Below are 23,840 nucleotides of genomic sequence, written 5' to 3'. Positions count from 1 at the left end.
CAGCCGCTCCGACGGCGCCGGTGGTGGTCGACCCGTGCAGCGCGTCCCCGTGCGGCGCCAACGCCGAGTGCAGGGAGAAGGACGGCCTAGCCATCTGCGTCTGCATCCCCGAGTACTTCGGCAACCCGTACATCTCCTGCCAGCCCGAGTGTGTGCTAGACAACGACTGCTCCCGCGACAAGAACTGCGTGCGCCTGAAGTGCTTGAACCCATGCCCGGGCCCGTGCGGCAGCGGCGCCCACTGCTCGGTGGTCAACCACATCACCATGTGCTCCTGCCCGGAGGGATACACCGGAGACCCATTCTCGCTCTGCCGACCCATCCCAGTCACAAGTAAGCTACGCTACTATCGTTATTGGGAAAGACGTATAATATTAAATTTGCCTTTCGACACACCTTTATATGGCTTTTGATTTGTCGTTCAAGTGACAGCCAGCGCTAATCACCGGTCTCTCCATTCCACAGCGCCACCGCGTCAGCCCGTCCCCACCAACCCGTGCGCACCATCGCCGTGCGGCGCCAACGCCCAGTGCAAAGACAACGGCCTGGTGGCCGTGTGCTCGTGCCTGGCCGGATACCAGGGCGACCCCGTGTCCGGCTGCCGGCCCGAGTGTGTCACGCACGCAGAGTGCCCCTCCAGCAAGGCGTGCGTCGCTCAGAAGTGCGTCGACCCGTGCCCGGGCCTGTGCGGAGCCAACGCGCGCTGTCGTGTGCAGAACCACAACCCGCTGTGTGACTGCCTGGACGGCTACTCCGGCAACCCGTACGAGTCGTGCAGGCTCGCGCCTGGTGAGTGGGTGGAGCGGGACCAAATGGAACAGCACATGCGGTTTAATGAATTGCCGGCTTTTGATGGCGCAAACCAATTTGTCACTTAAGTGAATGGCATCAGTGAAATCATTCTCACCTCCCTAATTCATAGGCAACTATTCCATGCATACTTGTCAACGATCAATACTAGCTACAGCGCGCTTTTCTCTCACCTTAAAACCTCAAAGATTTAGGTAAATCCAGGTCATAACAACTTTTCCAATGAATTCCCGTGAAAAAAGCAGCGGTGTGGGCCACAGGCGCTGACGATGGCTCCTTGCCGTTACAGTGACCCCTGCGGAGCCTTCGGACCCGTGCCAGCCGAACCCGTGCGGTGCCAACTCGCAGTGCCGCAACCAGGGCGGCAGCGCGTCGTGCGCGTGCCTGCCCGGCTTCCTGGGAGCGCCGCCCAACTGCCGACCAGAGTGCCTGCTCAGCACCGACTGCGCGTCCCACCTGGCCTGCGTCGGCACCAAGTGCGTCGACCCGTGCCCGGGCCGGTGCGGCGCCAACGCCCAGTGCCGCGTGGTCAACCACCAGGCGCAGTGCTCCTGTCTGGAGGGCTACCACGGCGACCCGTTCTCCGGCTGCCGTCCGCGTCCGCTGAGTGAGTACAGCCCCCACTTGTCTGCCTGCCGGTGGCGCGTGGCCGCCCCGTGGCGGCCGCCCGCCGACTATTCGTCCAGTCAATCCCAGCTGTGCTATGAGCATGTCCAGTCAGCCAAATGATTCCAATGTGAGTCATTGGGCTTTTGACGTCAAATTGCTTTCAGTGTTGTGTGAATCGTAAGGGCATGACTGGCGAATAGTCAAAATTTGTATTAAGCATGGCATTTGTTGCCTGCACGCATGCTGTATGAACACATGATACGTCATGCTTGCATGTCAGCACTATTTGCATGAAGTGTTCTTGAATATCGATGTTATCGTATACAGGTAATAGGTATCGATGATTTTAATGGTCTTTCAGCGGCACGGTAAGTAAGAGTTCGAGGATTTCAAGACAAGCCAACAATGCTGATTGCAGTCTTTTGTCTTTCAACAATGCAGTTTCCTATGCTATAGCCAAACTATTTAACTAGTCTAGTTGCTTAATTTCTAATGTTGTACTCGTGCCTTCTTTATTTTTAAAAGCTTATTTGTGCTCTATTGTACCAATTTCGTGTTCGTTATTGTTTTGCAATCATTTTACATGTTATGATATTGGTCAACCACTTAGGTAGGCATCTAATTTCATTCTCGTGTAAGTGTATTTGTTATCTGCTCCGGCATTATAAAATACTCGATAGTGATTCGATTGCAGACATTGAATCGAAGCAATAACGAGACAAACTAGCAATCGTTGTCACATATAGCACTATTAAAACTAGAGGACCGACGGTTGGTAGACATATTGGTAATAATTACTGCCGAGAGGAGATTTTCCCAACTTTGGTCCCTACATGGTTGATATAGAAATGAATCGCAATTCAGAAGATTCCTATTGTAAATATGGAAACATAATTCGATAAAGCTTGTTTACCTAAACGCTAAATGCTTTGAGGCTAGTCATTCCTAGATGCTTTAAAAATTATTTCAACGATAGCATACCATTATTTATTTGTATTTACAGGATATGGGATATTTAATCATTAGAGGAGAGGGGCAAAGCGTACTTAAAATCCTCATCCGAAAAGAAATATAAAAAACAAGGTGCAAATGCATGATAATACCAAAGTTAAGCGAACGGTCCTGCGGCCTCTTGCACAACGATTATGTTATAGTGCATCTCACCCCTTACACCACCGCGATTGCGACATAACAACAAATATTCACTTGGTGGTAATATGTGATTAAAAGGGAAGAATTTTATTCCACCTCAGTAGGCAACAATGACATTAACAAAAACATAACTATAGTAGAAAGGAAAAGGCTGAGTCGGTTACCTTAGAGTCATACAAACAAAGCCCGTTTGACGAGTCTATCCGACTGCGTCTATCGAACTGGTCTACACCACTGCGCAATGATGCTCACGCAATGGTGGTCTTCTCCAGCAACTGCTCGTCCTCTGATCGAGGACGACAGAGACCCGTGCAGCCCCACTCCGTGCGGCCCCAACGCCCGGTGCCGGGAGCACAACGGTCTGGGCGTGTGCAGCTGCGTACCCGAGTACTTCGGCAACCCGTACGAAGGCTGTCGTCCCGAGTGCATGATCAATGATGACTGCGACCGCTCCAAGGCCTGCGAGCGCAACAAATGCGTGGACCCGTGCCCCGGCGTCTGCGGCTTCCGTGCCGAGTGCCGGGTGCACAACCACGTGCCGATGTGCTACTGCCCGGATGGGTACAATGGCGACCCGTTCACTGCATGCACGCCGATACCAGTCACACGTAAGCCATAATTCATCCTACCCATCTGAAATCGAACCGGTCGTCACGCGCATGTTTGAATGCATGCTGTACATTGTGTGCTATATGCATGTACCGTGAATGATTCCTTTGCACGTTGAATGTCGCCCTACTGCATGTCACCCTGCACCGTGCTCCCGCTCCCTTGAATGTATTGCATGTATACCCATCCAGCATGCCAAAGCAGAACATTTTATGTTCTCAGCCGCACAACCGACTCAGCCAGTGGTAGTCGACCCATGCTACCCATCGCCTTGCGGTTCCAATGCCGAGTGCATCTCCAAGGACCGCGATGACGACGACTTCGCTGTTGCCATCTGCAAGTGTCTTCCGGGCTTCCCTAAGGGCGACCCGTATACTGGCTGTCGGCCAGAATGTGTCACCAACGCCGACTGTGCTCAAACTCGGGCATGCGGGTCTCAGCAGAAGTGCATTGACCCCTGCCCTGGACTTTGTGGACACAATGCCGCGTGCAGAGTCATCAACCACAATCCACTCTGTTCCTGCAATGAAGGCTATACCGGATCACCGTATCAAGGATGCAGGCAAATACCACGTAAGAAATTATACCAGAATGTCTTGCATCAATTTTTTCTTCTTCAGAAAATACCCTATTTATTCAAAAGTATAGGTATGCGTTTTTTTTGCGAATTTCATTCTACATCATTTGATCATTTTTAATTTTGTATAACTTTGTAGTCTCTAAGTTTTCCGGTCTTGTTTACAGCGAAAGCGCCAAGACAAACGTGCTTCCCAAACCCGTGCGGACCAAACTCTCAGTGTCGCGAGCTCAACGGCCGACCTACCTGTTCGTGCTTGCCTGGCTACTTGTCCAGCCCGCCCAACTGCCGACCGGAGTGCACCATCCACTCCGACTGTCCCAGTCACCAGGCGTGCGTCGGAGAGAAGTGTGTCGACCCGTGTCCGGGATCCTGCGGGCAGAACGCCGACTGTCGGGTCTTCAATCATAATCCAGTCTGCACGTGCCGCCCTGGTTACAGGGGTGACGCATATGCCTTGTGCACTCCGATACCTCGTAAGTTCATACTCACTAATCATTTAGACATTGTTCATTGAACCGTAGTGCGAATTCTGCTTTTATGAGCTTCCGATTTGTGTGTTCGTATTTTCGGATCGTTTTCTTGAGAGATGTTGATAATTGTCCGATTATATTGGCAAAGGTTTCAGACATAACATGTATACAAAATTAAATTCCTTAAGCTTTCGAAGACATCTACATCTTCATGATCACAAGGTTAAATTGTAAAAGCACAGAGCCTAAGTTTGCTATTAGAATGGAAGGGAGAAAAACTAAATACATATTGTGCGTGATAAATTGCTAAGGCCTCTTGCAGTTGTCACATTCAGTAAACACACTAACTAATATACCTACATCGTTCCACACTTGGATGCATGACACATGACACATTTTGGTAATATGACACCCTTCTATGCACAGATACATAGATACTCTAAACGTCATATAGCCCTCCTAAATCCGATATCACTAATACCCATCGCATTGTTCAGCTCCAAAGCGTGAGTGTCGTGCACCCCGACTTGTAGAGCTGCTTGTTGATGTGAGGCGAGTACTCACGGATGTACAGCGCCTCCAACACCCACAGTCTTCGCTGGTCATGGGTAGAGCACAGTATTTCGGTATTGTCCACCAAAATTTGTCGTGTGATGTCCTTGTCATGTTCTTTGTGCATGTGATTCTTCAGTGCGCCTTGTTGTTTATGCATTGTAAGTCGTCTGGACAGGGATGTGGTAGTCGCGCCAATGTATTTATCTTTGTTGAGAAGTCTACAACCTTCTTCGGGGCAACTGAATTGATAAATTACATTGGCTTGCTGTAAGTGTCTGCCCGCTCAAGAAGTTCAAGAAGAAGACACGAGACAAGGACAACAGACACTTACAGCAAGCCAATGTAATTTATCAATTCAGTTGCCCCGAAGAAGGTTGTAGACTTCTCAACAAAGATAAATACATTGGCGCGACTACCACATCCCTGTCCAGACGACTTACAATGCATAAACAACAAGGCGCACTGAAGAATCACATGCACAAAGAACATGACAAGGACATCACACGACAAATTTTGGTGGACAATACCGAAATACTGTGCTCTACCCATGACCAGCGAAGACTGTGGGTGTTGGAGGCGCTGTACATCCGTGAGTACTCGCCTCACATCAACAAGCAGCTCTACAAGTCGGGGTGCACGACACTCACGCTTTGGAGCTGAACAATGCGATGGGTATTAGTGATATCGGATTTAGGAGGGCTATATGACGTTTAGAGTATCTATGTATCTGTGCATAGAAGGGTGTCATATTACCAAAATGTGTCATGTGTCATGCATCCAAGTGTGGAACGATGTAGGTATATTAGTTAGTGTGTTTACTGAATGTGACAACTGCAAGAGGCCTTAGCAATTTATCACGCACAATATGTATTTAGTTTTTCTCCCTTCCATTCTAATAGCAAACTTAGGCTCTGTGCTTTTACAATTTAACCTTGTGATCATGAAGATGTAGATGTCTTCGAAAGCTTAAGGAATTTAATTTTGTATACATGTTATGTCTGAAACCTTTGCCAATATAATCGGACAATTATCAACATCTCTCAAGAAAACGATCCGAAAATACGAACACACAAATCGGAAGCTCATAAAAGCAGAATTCGCACTACGGTTCAATGAACAATGTCTAAATGAAGATACTCTGCCTATCTACACAAATATTAAGACTCACTAATCAGTAAATATTCCGCTTTTTGACATGCAATATACATTTGTTGAACCAATGAGTTAATGCAATTTTAATGGAAGTGTTCAAATACCCTAACAACAACCCTTGAAATATGATACATGATTATGAAAAAACGGAACAACATTGGTAACAAGTATAAACCCTGTGCTTTCAGAGACGCCGGTTCCTACAGCTCCGGTTGTGGCCGACCCTTGCTATCCGTCACCGTGTGGAGCTAACGCAGATTGCAGCGACAAGAATGGCGTTGCGGTATGCATTTGCCGGGATGAGTACTTCGGGAACCCTTACGTTGGATGCAAACCAGAGTGTGTTCTGGACTCTGACTGCCCGCGGGACAAGAACTGTGACAACAACAAGTGCAGGAACCCATGCCCAGGCCAGTGTGGCACAGGAGCAGAGTGTCACGTCGTCAACCACATCATTATGTGCAGTTGTCCTCAGGGCCACATCGGAGATCCATTCTCCTATTGCAGACTGGTGCCGCAAACACCACCGTCATTTGAGCCTCAGTACACGAACCCCTGCGTGCCATCGCCTTGCGGCGAGAACGCTCAGTGCCGAGAGGCCAACAACGCAGCTGTGTGCTCTTGTGTGGCTGGTTACCATGGCGACCCCACTATCGGATGTCGACCAGAGTGCGTCTCCAACGCCGAGTGCGCCCCGGCCCTGGCATGCATCAGTCAGAAATGCAAGAACCCGTGCGCTGGTCTCTGTGGAGTCAACGCACAATGCCGCGTCCTCAACCACAACCCCAGGTGCAACTGCCTGCCAGGATATGAAGGAGATCCTTACCGGAGCTGTGCAGTTGCAAGAAGTGAGTAGGGCCTGTAAACTGTATTATATAAAATGTTTACCTACATTTAATATCTCTCATTTCGATGAACATAACACTCATCTGTATCTGCGCATTTCCCATCACTAAATCTTTTCTTTCTCTTTTTAGCGGACCCTCCACGGCCCCAGAATCCATGCCAGCCGAGCCCGTGCGGCCCGAACTCAGAGTGCCGGGAGGTAAACGGCGGAGCCGCCTGCTCCTGCCTGCCGGGATACAAGGGTGCTCCGCCAGCCTGTCGGCCAGAATGTGTCCTGAACACGGACTGTGCCGACCACCTGGCCTGCATCGGACAAAAGTGCCTCAACCCCTGTAGTGGAGAGTGTGGTCAGAACGCGAAATGCAGCGTTCACAGACACAGCCCTTTGTGTCGCTGTCGTGCCGGTTTTACTGGAGATCCCTTCCGCGCCTGTCGCAGAATTCCACCCGGTAAGCATTTTGGGAACTGGTACATGTATTACAGCAAGTCCTTGTTGTTGTGCACCTGTTTTCGTGAAACGTTTTTTTTAATACGTATTGAATTGAGTATTGAATACGTTTCATGTGTAGTGAAAGTTAAAACTATACATAAAAGCACTTTATTTAAAGTAAAAATGGAAATGGATATGAACTGAAGACCACGAATCACTTCAAAGCACATCCTTCATCAATGCCTTCTTTCACAGCGACGCTCGCTCCGGTTGTGGAAGAAGCAAGAGATCCGTGCAACCCCACTCCTTGTGGTCCTAACGCGAAGTGCCGAGAACACAACGGTCTGGGCGTGTGCAGCTGTTTACCAGAACATTTCGGCAATCCGTATGAAGGCTGCAAGCCCGAATGTGTGGTTCACTCTGACTGTGACCGCTCCAAGGCCTGCGAACGCAACAAGTGCGTCGACCCGTGTCCGGGAGTCTGTGGCTTCCGTGCAGAATGTCGCGTACATAACCACATCGCCATGTGCTACTGCTTGGAAGGTTATCGAGGCGATCCGTTCAGCTCATGTAACCCAGTTCCCGTGACACGTAAGTAACCATTACTGCCGTCCATGTTTTTGGTTACATTTTGTGCAATAGCGACAATCGTGATGTTTATAATACCCGTTGTTCTCGTAATTCTTAAACATTTCGTTATATGATTCAAAACACTGTATCTAACAAAGGAATACCTGTCTCTTCCATTAGAACCACCTCGTGAGCCGACGCCGCAAACGGCAGATCCATGCTTCCCATCGCCCTGCGGGCCAAACGCTGAGTGCGTTCACAAAGCCGGTGACGACGACGATAGTCGCCCCGTCGCTGTCTGCAAGTGTCTTCCGGGCTTCCGTAAGGGCGACCCGTACACCGGCTGTCGGCCAGAATGTGTCACCAACGCCGACTGTGCTCAAACTCGGGCATGCGGGTCTCAGCAGAAGTGCATCGACCCCTGCCCCGGCCTGTGTGGACACAATGCCGTTTGTAGAATCATCAATCATAACCCGCTCTGCACCTGCAATGACGGCTATACTGGATCACCGTATCAAGGATGCAGACAAATACCACGTGAGTATGCATTGCGTAACTTTACATTTTCAATGAAACAATTTTCCCTTGTTTGCGATTGTTCCGCGTAGGAATTGCAATCCAAGATAAACATATTTCGCATGTACCTATTCGTAAGAAATGTTCGGTTATCGATGACCCCATGTTTCGCTTTCTTTCAGCGGAAGCTCCTAAGGTGACCTGCTTCCCTAATCCGTGTGGTCCAAACTCGAAATGTCGGGATCTGAACGGCCGCCCGGCCTGCTCGTGTCTACCGGGGTACCTGGGAGCGCCACCCAACTGCCGGCCAGAGTGCACGGTGAACTCAGACTGTCCCAGCCACATGGCCTGCGCCGGACAAAAGTGCTCGCCGGTTTGTGAAGACGTCTGTGGAGAGAATGCCGACTGTCGGGCCCATCGTCATGTCGCTACGTGTACATGCAGACCAGGATACACCGGAGATGCCTATTCATACTGTTCGCCGATTCCCCGTGAGTGATATTATTGCGAAATATTGAAACTCGATTGTGCATAAGTTGGTACTAAAACGATAAGACTGATAAAAACGCGTCCGGTTTTATTCATAAATAAAAAGTACCAGATGTTTAGAATATTCGTCGCTTAACATGATATCCATATTTTCATAATGGTAACAAAAAATTGTTTCTGATGGGTTTGGATTTACCTTTACAGAGACCGTACCTCCAACTGCCGCTGCTGAAACGGATCCATGCATTCCGTCTCCGTGTGGTCCCAACGCACAATGCCAGAACAAGAACGGGCTTGGCATCTGCGTGTGTGAGGACGATTACTTTGGAGATCCATACAACGGTTGTCAGCCCGAATGTGTAATCGACAGCGACTGTTCTCGCGACAAGAACTGCCAGCGGAACAAGTGTGTGGACCCTTGCACTGAACGATGCGGCATTCAAGCGGAGTGTCACGTGGCAAACCACATAGTCATGTGTACCTGTCCAGCGGGCTATACGGGAGACGCCTTCTCCTACTGCACCCCGATCCCGCAAACCGCTCCGCCGCCACGTGAGCCCCAATACAGCAACCCTTGCGTGCCGACACCCTGCGGACAGAACGCCCAGTGTACGGAGCACGGCGGTATCCCCGTGTGCTCTTGCATCAAGGGCTACCACGGCGACGCGACCATCGGCTGCCGACCAGAGTGCTTCACCAGCTCAGAGTGCTCTCGCCACCTGGCCTGTGTCAACTTGAAATGCATCGACCCGTGCTCTGGCCTTTGCGGGCCGAATGCACAGTGTCGCGTCTCCAACCACAACCCGATCTGCCACTGCACAGCGGGCTTCACCGGAGATCCCTACAGGATCTGCACGATTGTCCCCTGTAAGCATGCCTGCATGAAAATGTACATACCCAGTACCTAGCATGAAATGACTGCCCTTGATTTGTGATACATTTGCATGTGAGCCTATGCATCATGCATGCCGTGTGACCGACCGCCTCCTGTCCTTCTAGCCACCCCAGAGAGGCCCTCCAACCCGTGCGAGCCGAGTCCATGCGGGTCGAATGCCGTATGCAAAGAGAGGAGCGGCCACGCCTCGTGCTCGTGTCGGCCCGGCTTCCTGGGGACGCCACCCAACTGCCGACACGAGTGCGTGCTGAGCAGCGACTGCGCCGCACGCCTAGCCTGCCTGGAGAACAAATGCCGCGACCCTTGTCAGGATCGGTGCGGCGTCGAGGCACTGTGTACCGTGCGGAACCACCAGCCGCTGTGCCGGTGCCCAGCCGGTTACACTGGCGACGCCAGCCGCCTTTGCCGGCCTGTGCCACGGGCGCCGAGTAAGTGCATGCTGCATGACGACTGGACGTTACGAGCACAACCTTACCAATTTATTTAGTTCCGAGCGAGATGCAAGGTTTATTAAAACACAACGAAATATGCACATTGCACTGCTTCTTTTGGTGCAAACTTTACATGGAACACGGAAAATATGAACGCGATAGAGCTTGATGCTAGATGTTCATGTTTTGTTGTGGTGGGTTCCATGGATGATGGGTAGATAGCTCTGAAGTTGAAGTGCAAGGACACGAATAATTAACAATCCGAAAGAGAAGACTCGAAACCATAGCGAGATATATTGAGGGTTGGGGCGAGTTCGTGAGTGAGTAAATGAGTGAGTGAGTGAGTACGTACTGTGCACTCTGAGTGACTTCAAAGAAAAGAACGGATACTCATATTAAAACAGAAACTGCGTTAACCCATATATATATATATATATATATATATATATATATATATATATATATATATATATATATATATATATATATATATATATATATATATATATATATATATATATATATATATATATATATATATATATATATATATATATATATATATATATATATATATATATATATGCGCATTACACCTATCCTTTTATGAATAAGCTGCTTAACTTTAGGCGTACAAACATTCAGGCTGGTGTCCTTCCATTACAGCAACTCCGGCACCAATTCCACAACAGCAACCATGCTTCCCGGGCAAATGCGGCATAAATGCCCAGTGTCGGGAGCACAATGGTCTGGGAATATGCACGTGCCTGCCGGAGTACTTCGGCAACCCGTACGAAGGCTGTCGGCCCGAGTGCATGATCAATGATGACTGCGACCGCTCCAAGGCCTGCGAGCGCAACAAGTGCGTGGACCCGTGCCCCGGCGTCTGCGGCTTCCGTGCCGAGTGCCGGGTGCACGACCACGTGCCGATGTGCTACTGCCCTGACGGGTACCGAGGAGATCCGTTCACCGCATGCACGCCTGTACCATTGAAACGTGAGCACACCTGTTACACTGCCTGTGAATGTTGCACGCATGATATGCCTGATATTTGCATTGCAATGCCTTCCTGCATGCGACATTTAGGATGTTGCATGTTTGAGCATCCTTGGTGTCTTTCCTCAGCCGCACAACCGACTCAGCCAGTGGTAGTCGACCCATGCTACCCATCGCCTTGCGGTTCCAATGCCGAATGCATCTCCAAGGACCGTGATGACGACGACTTCGCTGTTGCCATCTGCAAGTGTCTTCCGGGCTTCCCTAAGGGCGACCCGTACACCGGCTGTCGACCAGAATGCGTCACCAACGCCGACTGTGCTCAAACTCGGGCATGCGGGTCTCAGCAGAAGTGCATTGACCCCTGCCCTGGACTTTGTGGACACAATGCCGCGTGCAGAGTCATCAACCACAATCCACTCTGCTCCTGCAATGAAGGCTATACCGGATCACCGTATCAAGGATGCAGGCAAATACCACGTAAGAATTTCTATCAAAATGACTTATCCTAAAATACTGTCTCATGCCCAGGCTCCTCCACTACGCGATTTTCCGTGCCATTTTGCGATAACGCAAGAATGCAATACCCTTAGCGATGCCATAAAATGTTCATCAAGCGCAAAAGAATGCGCCAAGCCACAGTGCGGGAATCGCATTACCGCATGAAATATCACCCAATACCGTTCGCGCATAAAAAGTTCAGATTACAGACTACTTTTTTGCAAAATCGCACGGAAAAATCGCGCAGTGGAGCCTGGGCTTTATGGTAAAAGTGGTCTTATTAGAGATGTCAATCGGATACCTACCAACTTTTTGGTAGGTATACCTACCGATAACAAACCGCTACCAACTTGGTTTTTGGTATTTCAAGGCGAATGTATTTGGTATTTTGTGGGTATTATGGAATCCTCACTAATGTCACGCGGTCCAAAAATTTGGTTAAAAAGTTGGAATTTCCCTCATATTCCCAAGTTGGTTCGGTATCGGTATTATTTTCATTGGTAGTGTTCGTATTTCGTTTGGTATCTCGGTATCGCGATTTTCCGTAACCGACGTCAATAGACCTTATGCTAATGTTACACTATTGAAGTGGTACTGAAAGAAGACAAAAAAACATGATTTGCTTGGTCCCTCCCCTCCTGAAGACCGCGATGACGACACCGGCACCGCGAGTGACTGTACCATCCACTCCGATTAATGTTGACCAAATAATATATTTGGTCTGATTTCAGTATCATTTCAATATTGTAGCATTAGCATAAGTTTATTTTTGACACTAAAATATTCATAATAATATACAAGCGATAGCTCACCTTCAACGATAAAAATACTGTATTATTCATTCATATAAATATATATATATATATATATATATATATATATATATATATATATATATATATATATATATATATATATATATATATATATATATATATATATATATATATATATATATATATATATATATATATATATATATGCATTGTTTGTTGAAAGCGACAGCGAGCTGGGCGTTGACGATCTTCTTTTCTGTCGATTCGATCTTTCGCACTAGCTTCTTTCCGGGTTCGTTATATTCGTTAAGTAGTTCGGCGAATGTCATTGTAAGTAAAAATATAAAGCAACTGGTTGTAAGGTTCATATTTTCAACGTTTCATTGTAAATCAAACAACATTTTCAAGATCAGAACCTTGACTGTGTTAACAGTTGCATATCACGTCACTAGTGTACTCGAATATATAAAACAAACACGTGCATTGGTACGCTGGAGCATCTCTCCTTACATTCCTACGTTCATATATACATCATTACATCATGGAAATATAGACATGTGACACCTACCTCCCGTGTGGTAACATACCACATATCACCAGTGGTGCAACATCACACAGTTAAAGCGAGACGTGCACCCAGCGGTGCTCCACCGTACAGGGACAATGTTCCGCGTGCATTGACCTGCTTGTTGATGAGAGGGTCTAAGTCTCGAATGTATACCGCCTCGAGTGCTGTAAGATACCGTCCAGTGGCCCCATGTGCTAGTATTGTCGTGTTGGAGGTCAGCATATGTCTCGTCAGTCGTTGATGATGATGTTTTTCCATGTGTGTGAGTGGTCCACCGCTTTGTAGATGCATGGTCAGTCTACGTGAGAGTGAGGTCGTCGTCATGCCGATATAACCACTGTTGGGTAGAAGTGCACAGTCTTCTGTCATGCATTTAAAGTGGTATATCACGTTTGTCTGTTTGAGTGGTGAATTGTCTTTTGTCATGTTGTTACGTAATAGCAGGGATGATGTTTTTGGACTCTGATAGTATATGTTGAGCCGTACTTGGTGTGAGGGGTCTTGTACCTTACAATTGCGTTGTACTATGCTGTGGAGTACCTTTTCGTCCGTTCGGTATCCTGGTGACATGGTGTTACGGTAGTAAAGGTTGTGAACTGTCTCAGGCTTTGATGGTGCGGTTCCTGGTTGTGCGTGTCGATTCAGCCTGAGACAGTTCACAACCTTTACTACCGTAACACCATGTCACCAGGATACCGAACGGACGAAAAGGTACTCCACAGCATAGTACAACGCAATTGTAAGGTACAAGACCCCTCACACCAAGTACGGCTCAACATATACTATCAGAGTCCAAAAACATCATCCCTGCTATTACGTAACAACATGACAAAAGACAATTCACCACTCAAACAGACAAACGTGATATACCACTTTAAATGCATGACAGAAGACTGTGCACTTCTACCCAACAGTGGTTATATCGGCATGACGACGACCTCACTCTCACGTAGACTGACCATGCATCTACAAAGCGGTGGACCACTCACACACATGGAAAAACATCATCATCAACGACTGACGAGACATATGCTGACCTCCAACACGACAATACTAGCACATGGGGCCACTGGACGGTATCTTACAGCACTCGAGGCGGTATACATTCGAGACTTAGACCCTCTCATCAACAAGCAGGTCAATGCACGCGGAACATTGTCCCTGTACGGTGGAGCACCGCTGGGTGCACGTCTCGCTTTAACTGTGTGATGTTGCACCACTGGTGATATGTGGTATGTTACCACACGGGAGGTAGGTGTCACATGTCTATATTTCCATGATGTAATGATGTATATATGAACGTAGGAATGTAAGGAGAGATGCTCCAGCGTACCAATGCACGTGTTTGTTTTATATATTCGAGTACACTAGTGACGTGATATGCAACTGTTAACACAGTCAAGGTTCTGATCTTGAAAATGTTGTTTGATTTACAATGAAACGTTGAAAATATGAACCTTACAACCAGTTGCTTTATATTTTTACTTACAATGACATTCGCCGAACTACTTAACGAATATAACGAACCCGGAAAGAAGCTAGTGCGAAAGATCGAATCGACAGAAAAGAAGATCGTCAACGCCCAGCTCGCTGTCGCTTTCAACAAACAATGCATTAAGAATAACATTCTGCCAAAGTTTACTCATATATATATATATATATATATATATATATATATATATATATATATATATATATATATATATATATATATATATATATATATATATATATATATATATATATATATATATATATATATATATATAGTTGCATTATGATTTATGTACGGATTTCATTTTATACCATTTCATCATTTGTAATATGCAATTTGCAAACAATATGCGCAGTCTTCAAGTGTTCCGGTCTTGTTTACAGCGAAAGCACCAAGACAAACGTGCTTCCCCAACCCGTGCGGACCGAACTCTCAGTGTCGCGAGCTCAACGGCCGACCTACCTGTTCGTGCCTGCCTGGCTACTTGTCCAGCCCGCCCAACTGCCGACCGGAGTGCACCATCCACTCCGACTGTCCCAGTCACCAGGCGTGCGTCGGAGAGAAGTGTGTCGACCCGTGTCCGGGATCCTGCGGGCAGAACGCCGACTGTCGGGTCTTCAATCATAATCCGGTCTGCATGTGCCGTGGAGGGTACACTGGAGATGCCTACGCACTTTGTACGCCCATTCCCAGTAAGTGTATATATATATATATATATATATATATATATATATATATATATATATATATATATATATATATATATATATATATATATATATATATATATATATATATATATATATATATATATATATATATATATATATATATATATATATATATATATATATATATATATATATTATATCTGCTGCCGAAACTGTCATACCTTCAAAGTACTCTGAATAGAAGTATTGAGCGCATATAAAATATGGGCTGTGAGTTATTTTATGTATTTATTTAAAGTGTATCGTATCATCTTTGCTGGCAGTATTTCAAAGACAAAAAACTTCTACAATACAACCTTCCCTTTTCACAAATCGATGCTTAAATCGAAACAAAAGCAACCATAAACTTCAATAATCTTTTCCAGAAACTCCGCCACCGACGGCACCGGCGGTGGCCGACCCATGCTATCCGTCACCGTGTGGAGCCAACGCAGATTGCAGCGACAAGAATGGCGTCGCAGTATGCATTTGCCGTGACGAATACTTCGGGAACCCTTACGTCGGATGCAAACCAGAGTGTGTCCTGGACACGGATTGCCCACGGGACAAGAACTGTGACAACAATAAGTGCAGAAATCCGTGCCCAGGCCAGTGTGGCACAGGAGCAGAGTGTCACGTCGTCAACCGTATCATTATGTGCAGTTGTCCTGAGGGCCACACCGGAGATCCATTCTCCTACTGCAGACTGGTGCCGCAAACACCACCGCCACTTGAGCCTCAGTACACCAACCCCTGTGTGCCATCGCCTTGCGGCGAGAACGCCCAGTGCCGAGAGGCCAACAACGTAGCCGTGTGCTCTTGTGTGGCTGGTTACCATGGCGACCCCACCATCGGATGCCGACCAGAGTGCGTCTCCAACGCCGAGTGTGCTCCGGCGCTGGCATGCATCAGCCAGAAATGCAAAAACCCGTGCGCCGGCCTCTGTGGAGTCAACGCACAATGTCGAGTCCTTAACCACAACCCAAGGTGCAACTGCCTGCCAGGATATGAAGGGGATCCCTACAGGAGCTGTGCTGTTGTAAGAAGTGAGTATAATGTTGCCTCGTTGCCAATAGTGGTTTTGACGTTCTCATTGATAGGTCACGAATCAATGTTTTTGTTGTATTCAAACGACACTGTTTCTAAGATCATTGCCAGTAAAAGCTATTGTAAGTCCTAAAACTAGCTAGAGTTTTATTCAAAACTAGCTAGTCAAAACAAAACTATTCAAAACTAGCATGGCACATAAAATAAAAATATTATTCAACGAATATACCTGCAATAATGATATGCCATGCAGTACATATTTATCATACTTCTATTCAAATCCAGACTGATAGCCAGTGCGTATAGGAATTAAAATTAACAGTATGCATTGCCGTTTCAGCTGATCCGCCTCGCGACGAGAATCCATGCCAGCCGAGCCCGTGCGGCCCGAACTCGGAGTGTCGTGTCAAGAACGGCGGAGCGGCCTGCTCCTGCCTGTCGGGATACAAGGGTGCTCCACCAGCCTGTCGCCCAGAATGTGTCCTGAACACGGACTGTGCCGACCACCTGGCTTGCATCGGACAAAAGTGTCTCGATCCGTGCCAAGGACAGTGCGGCCAGAACGCCAGGTGTTCTGTACAAAACCATCGTCCAGTGTGCAGATGCGACTCTGGCTACACAGGAGATCCGTTCCGATATTGCTCGCCAATTCCTCAGAGTAAGTACATATCAGTGTTCGCCGGTGAAAGTCGTAAATAATATTTGACGAGCCTGAGGTTAGTTTGTTTACACACAGCATTTATCACTTTTTCAGCCGTATAACCTAAGAATTTGTTATCTATAAGAGGCTTCATACCGGAAGAAACAAACGTTGATCCTTAGGCCACTTTTTACAAGGCAACATTAACAAATGCCTTTTTCGCAGCTACTGTCGCTCCGGTTGTTCAAGAACAAGACCCCTGCTACCCTGGAAAGTGTGGCCCGAACGCCCAGTGCCGCGTACACAACAGCATCGGAGTTTGTAGCTGTCTACCAGAATACTTTGGCAACCCATATGAAGGCTGCAAGCCCGAATGTGTGGTTCACTCAGACTGTGATCGCTCCAAAGCCTGCGAACGCAACAAGTGCGTCGACCCCTGTCGTGGCGTGTGCGGCTTCCGTGCTGAGTGCCGTGTGCAGAATCACGTGGCCATGTGCTTCTGCCCAGAGGGATATAAGGGCGACCCCTTCTCAGCATGCACACCGGTTCCGGTCACTCAGCCACCACAGGAACCGGCAAAGGCCGATCCTTGCTTCCCATCTCCGTGTGGATCAAACGCCGAGTGCATATCCAAGGACCGGGATGATGACGACTCCGCTGTTGCAATCTGCAAGTGTCTTCCGGGCTTCCCCAAGGGCGACCCGTATACCGGCTGTCGGCCAGAATGTGTCACCAACGCCGACTGTGGTCAAACACAGGCATGCGGGTCTCAGCAGAAGTGCATCGACCCCTGCCCCGGCCTGTGTGGACACAATGCTGCGTGCAGAGTCATCAACCACAACCCGCTCTGCACCTGCAACGCTGGTTACTCTGGATCGCCCTATCAAGGATGCATTCAAATCAAACGTGAGTATAAATACTATGAGCCAATTCAAACTAAACAAATTACGTGAAATGAAAAAAAGGCATTCAATTTTAAATTATTTTTACTTTTTTCGTTTACTTTCTGATATCGCTAACATTCTAATATCACTTTTCAGCCGAGACACCCAAGCAAACCTGCTTCCCAAACCCCTGCGGGCCTAACTCGCAGTGTCGGGAGCTGAACGGACGTCCTACATGCTCGTGTCTGCCGGAGTACCTGGGAGCGCCACCCAACTGCCGGCCAGAGTGTGTGGTCAACACCGACTGTCCCAGTTACCAAGCCTGCGTTGGGCAGAAGTGTGTCGACCCGTGCCCCGGATCCTGTGGCCAGAATGCCGATTGTCGGGTTCAAAGTCACAATCCAGTCTGCTCATGCCTGCGTGGGTTTACGGGAAACGCATATGCCCTCTGCACTCCAATTCCTCGTAAGTAATTAACCTTATATGAAGCTGAAGCTAACAAATAACAATGCTATACTGTATTTGAAACAATGTGCAATTTCCTTTTTTATGGAATTACATGTCGCCTACCGTTTCATCACAAATCCCTTAAGGAATGATATTATCGGGCTTGTCTCGTGACATCAACTCATCCATGGTATACACAAAACCATTGTTTCGCTTTCCAGAAACTCCGCCGCCGACAGCACCGGCAGTGGCCGACCCATGCTATCCGTCACCGTGTGGAGCCAACGCAGATTGCAGCGACAAGAATGGCGTCGCGGTATGCATTTGCCGTGACGAATACTTCGGGAACCCTTACGTCGGATGCAAACCAGAGTGTGTCCTGGACACGGATTGCCCACGGGACAAGAGCTGTGACAACAATAAGTGCAGAAACCCGTGCCCAGGCCAGTGTGGCACAGGAGCAGAGTGTCACGTCGTCAACCGTATCATTATGTGCAGTTGTCCTGAGGGCCACACCGGAGATCCATTCTCCTACTGCAGACTGGTGCCGCAGACGCCACCGCCATTTGAGCCTCAGTACACTAACCCCTGCGTGCCATCGCCTTGCGGCGAGAACGCCCAGTGCCGAGAGGCCAACAACGCAGCTGTGTGCTCTTGTGTGGCTGGTTACCATGGCGACCCCACCATCGGATGTCGACCAGAGTGCGTCTCCAACGCCGAGTGCGCTCCGGCGCTGGCATGCATCAGTCAGAAATGCAAAAACCCGTGCGCCGGCCTCTGTGGAGTCAACGCACAATGTCGAGTCCTTAACCACAACCCAAGGTGCAACTGCCTGCCAGGATATGAAGGGGATCCCTACAGGAGCTGTGCTGTTGTAAGAAGTGAGTATAATGCTGCCTCGTTACCAATAGTGGTTTTGACGTTCTCATTGATAGGTCATGATACAATGTTTTTGTTGTATTCAAAACGACACTTTCTAAGATCATTAAGTCCTAAAACTAAATAGAAAATGAATGGGACATAGAATTAATACAATTCTTCAACGAATGCACCTGCAATAATGATATGTCATAGGTACAGACTGTATGACACATCATTGTAGGTCCAACGGTTATTCGTTGAAGAATTGTATAAAAGTATGATAAATATGTACGGTATGATACAGTCATATTTATCATACTTTAATTCAAATCCAGACTGATAGCCAGTGCGTATAGGAATTAAAATTACCAGTATGCATTGTCTTTTCAGCTGATCCGCCTCGCGACGAGAATCCATGCCAGCCGAGCCCGTGCGGCCCGAACTCTGAGTGTCGTGTCAAGAACGGCGGAGCGGCCTGCTCCTGCCTGTCGGGATACAAGGGTGCTCCACCAGCCTGTCGGCCAGAATGTGTCATGAACACGGACTGTGCCGACCACCTGGCTTGCATCGGACAAAAGTGTCTCGATCCGTGCCAAGGGCAGTGCGGTCAGAACGCCAGGTGTGCTGTACAAAATCATCGTCCAGTGTGCAGATGCGACACGGGATTCACAGGAGATGCCTTCCGATACTGCTCGCCAATTCCTCAAAGTAAGTTCTCAACAGTGTTCGCTGGTGTAATGCACTTACGCCCTTGAATATTTCTGGATCATATATGGATCAGTTTGCTTAGAAGCAGATGTATTGTCTAAAAATAAGTAATCTAGAAGCTTTATGCCAAAAGCAAAGCATTGATCCTTAGGTCTCTTATAACAATACAGCATTAAGAAATGCCTTTTTCACAGCTACTATCGCTCCGGTTGTTCAAGAACAAGACCCCTGCTACCCTGGAAAGTGTGGCCCGAACACCAAGTGCCGCGTACACAATGGAATTGGAGTTTGTAGCTGTCTACCAGAATACTTTGGCAACCCGTATGAGGGCTGCAAGCCCGAATGTATGGTTCACTCAGACTGTGATCGTTCCAAGGCCTGCGAACGCAACAAGTGCGTCGACCCCTGTCGTGGCGTGTGCGGCTTCCGTGCTGAGTGCCGTGTACATAATCACGTGGCCATGTGCTTCTGCCCAGAGGGATACAAGGGCGATCCCTTCTCAGCATGCACACCGGTTCCGGTCACTCAGCCACCGCAGGAACCGGCAAAGGCCGATCCTTGCTTCCCATCTCCGTGTGGATCAAACGCCGAGTGCATCTCCAAGGACCGCGATGATGACGACTCGGCTGTTGCGATCTGCAAGTGTCTTCCGGGCTTCCCCAAGGGCGACCCATATACCGGCTGTCGGCCAGAATGTGTCACCAACGCCGACTGTGCTCAAACTCGGGCATGCGGGTCTCAGCAGAAGTGCATCGACCCCTGTCCCGGCCTGTGTGGGCACAATGCCGCGTGCAGAGTCATCAACCACAACCCACTCTGCACTTGTAACACCGGTTATACTGGATCGCCGTATCAAGGATGCATCGAAATAAAACGTAAGTTTTTATATGCATTACTTAATACTTAACTTCTGCATTTAAAATCTTCCTTTTTAAAAAAAAGCTTCAATCAATGGAAACATTAAGGCAGAAAATTTTGAAATTCAGTCATGAAATGCGTTTTAAAATTTAAAGGTTCATAATATCTGTTTAATAATAGGTATCATTTTTTCAGCGGAGGCACCCAAGCAAACCTGCTTCCCGAACCCCTGCGGGCCTAACTCGCAGTGTCGGGAGCTGAACGGACGTCCTACATGCTCGTGTCTGCCGGAGTACCTGGGAGCGCCACCCAACTGCCGGCCAGAGTGTGTGGTCAACACTGACTGTCCGAGTTACCAAGCCTGCGTCTCACAGAAGTGCGTTGACCCGTGCCCAGGATCATGTGGACAGAATGCCGACTGCCGGGTTCAGAGCCACAATCCTTCCTGTTCTTGTCTACCTGGATTCACCGGCAACGCATATGCTCTCTGCACTCGCATTCCTCGTAAGTTCTCATCATTGAATAATGTCTTCCGTACATTCACATTCTATTAAAAAGCTGAAATAACCTACCTTGTGTGTTAAGTTTATAAAAGCTTTGATTCGATCGATCGTCGAAAGATTATCATGAAGAAATTCTTCCTTTTTCCAGAAACTCCGCCGCCGACAGCACCGGCAGTGGCCGACCCATGCTATCCGTCACCGTGTGGAGCCAACGCAGATTGCAGCGACAAGAATGGCGTCGCGGTATGCATTTGCCGTGATGAATACTTCGGGAACCCGTACAGTGGATGTAAACCAGAGTGTGTCCTGGATACAGATTGTCCACGGGACAAGAACTGTGACGGCAACAAGTGCAGAAACCCGTGCCCAGGCCAGTGTGGCACAGGAGCAGAGTGTCACGTCGTCAACCGTATCATTATGTGCAGTTGTCCTGAGGGCCACACCGGAGATCCATTCTCCTACTGCAGACTGGTGCCGCAAACGCCACCGCCATTTGAGCCTCAGTACACCAACCCCTGCGTGCCATCGCCGTGCGGCGAGAACGCCCAGTGCCGAGAGGCCAACAACGCAGCTGTGTGCTCTTGTGTGGCTGGTTACCATGGCGACCCCACCATCGGATGTCGACCAGAGTGCGTCTCCAACGCCGAGTGCGCTCCGGCACTGGCTTGCATTAACCAGAAATGCAAGAACCCGTGCGCCGGCCTCTGTGGAGTCAACGCACAATGCCGCGTCCTCAACCACAACCCAAGGTGTAACTGCCTGCCAGGATATGAGGGAGATCCCTACAGGAGCTGCGTTATCTCGAGAAGTAAGTATGAATTCAGCACAATCATCATAATTTTAAACGACTTAAAATCTACATCCATCAGCTTAGGTATTGTGTTTATGCCCCTACAGGCTTGACAATTCTGGGATCACTCATAGGTCATTGTCCAACGTCGGTACCTTCTACTTACCATTACTTTTAAGAGCGCAAATCATTTAAAATGAAGATAACATGATATTTGGTAGAATTTATGGTGAGACGACTTTTCCTGAAAAAATGTAATATTTACGAATTTCATTTCAGCTGATCCACCCCGTGACGAAAACCCATGCCAGCCGAGCCCTTGCGGCCCGAACTCAGAGTGTCGTGTCAAGAACGGCGGAGCTGCCTGCTCCTGTCTGGAGGGATACAAGGGTGCTCCACCAGCCTGTCGCCCAGAATGTGTCCTGAACACGGACTGTGCCGACCACCTGGCTTGCATCGGACAGAAATGCCTCGATCCGTGCCAAGGACAGTGCGGCCAGAACGCCAGGTGTTCTGTACAAAACCATCGTCCAGTGTGCAGATGCGACTCTGGCTACACAGGAGATCCGTTCCGATACTGCTCGCCTATTCCGCAAAGTAAGCACAAGTGCAATACTTTATTTCACTTGCCTACTCGACATCTGTGTTAGCTGATTTTTCAATCAACTTCCAGCGGCCTTCCCACGTTTATATAATTATATGGTTTATTATTAGGCTAAAGATAAATTCTTTCACAATAAATAAATTAAGAAAGATTATTCCATTCATATTGTAAAATATTACTTACCAAGTATGCATGTCTTTTTCACAGCTACCGTCGCTCCGGTTGTTCAAGAACAAGACCCCTGCTACCCTGGAAAGTGTGGCCCGAACGCCCAGTGCCGCGTCCACAATGGAATTGGAGTTTGCAGCTGTCTGCCAGAGTACTTCGGCAACCCGTATGAAGGCTGCAAGCCCGAATGTGTGGTTCACTCAGACTGTGACCGTTCCAAGGCCTGCGAACGCAACAAGTGCGTCGACCCCTGTCGTGGCGTGTGCGGCTTCCGTGCTGAGTGCCGTGTGCAGAACCACGTGGCCATATGCTTCTGCCCAGAAGGATATAAGGGCGACCCCTTCTCAGCATGCACACCGGTTCCGGTCACTCTGCCACCGCAGGAACCGGCAAAGGCCGATCCTTGCTTCCCATCTCCGTGTGGATCAAACGCCGAGTGCATATCCAAGGACCGTGATGATGACGACTCGGCTGTTGCAATCTGCAAGTGTCTTCCGGGCTTCCCCAAGGGCGACCCGTATACCGGCTGTCGGCCAGAATGTGTGACCAACGCCGACTGTGCTCAAACTCGGGCATGCGGGTCTCAGCAGAAGTGCATCGACCCCTGTCCCGGCCTGTGTGGGCACAATGCCGCGTGCAGAGTCATCAACCACAACCCACTCTGCACTTGTAACACCGGTTATACTGGATCGCCGTATCAAGGATGCAACGAAATTAAACGTAAGGCAGTACATACCATTACACACATTTATAAATGTCAATCGGATAAACGTTTGATACCGATACCAAACCGATACCAACTTGTTATTTGGTATGTCAAGGCTTATGCATTTGGTAGTTTGTTGGTAAAATGAATCGTATCTTATGTAAATATGTGACTGGTAAAACGTTGCATTTCCCCCCGTATTCCCAAGTCGATTCGGTTTCGGTATTTTCTCATGAGTATTGATGGTATTTGGTTTGGTATCGGCATCATTATTTTCCATAATTGACATCACTACTGACACATTGTCATATAACTTACTAATGAATCAGAATAACATTAGGATCATATCATATGGCTTTTGTCTTCAACTAGCTCTAAAGCTTCGCTCCTTGATGTTGATGACTGTAATGCTGGAAAGGAAATATATGGCGAGCACACACTGTTCTGAAACGTATCTCACTTAA

At 48.1% G+C, this 23,840-nt stretch overlaps 1 protein-coding gene across 1 annotated transcript in view; it reads left to right on the top strand.

Moving 5' to 3' along the window:
• LOC122379269 overlaps window positions 1-23,840 on the top strand; it is a 147,939-nt gene that overhangs the window by 93,037 nt on the left and 31,062 nt on the right. Inside the window, exons 68-94 of the mRNA XM_043361308.1 lie at window positions 4-333; window positions 466-789; window positions 1,100-1,417; window positions 2,877-3,179; window positions 3,403-3,753; window positions 3,925-4,233; window positions 6,126-6,785; window positions 6,915-7,232; window positions 7,469-7,804; window positions 7,964-8,320; window positions 8,482-8,790; window positions 8,993-9,655; window positions 9,788-10,111; window positions 10,781-11,110; window positions 11,240-11,590; window positions 14,834-15,142; window positions 15,547-16,206; window positions 16,548-16,865; window positions 17,073-17,753; window positions 17,888-18,196; window positions 18,400-19,059; window positions 19,430-19,747; window positions 19,942-20,622; window positions 20,801-21,109; window positions 21,257-21,916; window positions 22,178-22,495; window positions 22,710-23,390. Of these exons, the coding sequence (XP_043217243.1) occupies window positions 4-333; window positions 466-789; window positions 1,100-1,417; window positions 2,877-3,179; window positions 3,403-3,753; window positions 3,925-4,233; window positions 6,126-6,785; window positions 6,915-7,232; window positions 7,469-7,804; window positions 7,964-8,320; window positions 8,482-8,790; window positions 8,993-9,655; window positions 9,788-10,111; window positions 10,781-11,110; window positions 11,240-11,590; window positions 14,834-15,142; window positions 15,547-16,206; window positions 16,548-16,865; window positions 17,073-17,753; window positions 17,888-18,196; window positions 18,400-19,059; window positions 19,430-19,747; window positions 19,942-20,622; window positions 20,801-21,109; window positions 21,257-21,916; window positions 22,178-22,495; window positions 22,710-23,390 (11,487 nt within the window). The remainder of the gene's footprint in view (window positions 1-3; window positions 334-465; window positions 790-1,099; window positions 1,418-2,876; window positions 3,180-3,402; window positions 3,754-3,924; window positions 4,234-6,125; window positions 6,786-6,914; window positions 7,233-7,468; window positions 7,805-7,963; window positions 8,321-8,481; window positions 8,791-8,992; window positions 9,656-9,787; window positions 10,112-10,780; window positions 11,111-11,239; window positions 11,591-14,833; window positions 15,143-15,546; window positions 16,207-16,547; window positions 16,866-17,072; window positions 17,754-17,887; window positions 18,197-18,399; window positions 19,060-19,429; window positions 19,748-19,941; window positions 20,623-20,800; window positions 21,110-21,256; window positions 21,917-22,177; window positions 22,496-22,709; window positions 23,391-23,840) is intronic.

The sequence above is a fragment of the Amphibalanus amphitrite genome, unplaced genomic scaffold, assembly GCF_019059575.1.
Source record: "Amphibalanus amphitrite isolate SeventyFive unplaced genomic scaffold, NRLGWU_Aamphi_draft 000074F_arrow, whole genome shotgun sequence".
Taxonomy (NCBI): Eukaryota; Metazoa; Arthropoda; class Thecostraca; order Balanomorpha; family Balanidae; genus Amphibalanus; species Amphibalanus amphitrite.
The sequence above is the reverse complement of the archived record's forward strand: the minus strand, read 5'-3'. Positions and strand labels throughout refer to the sequence as shown.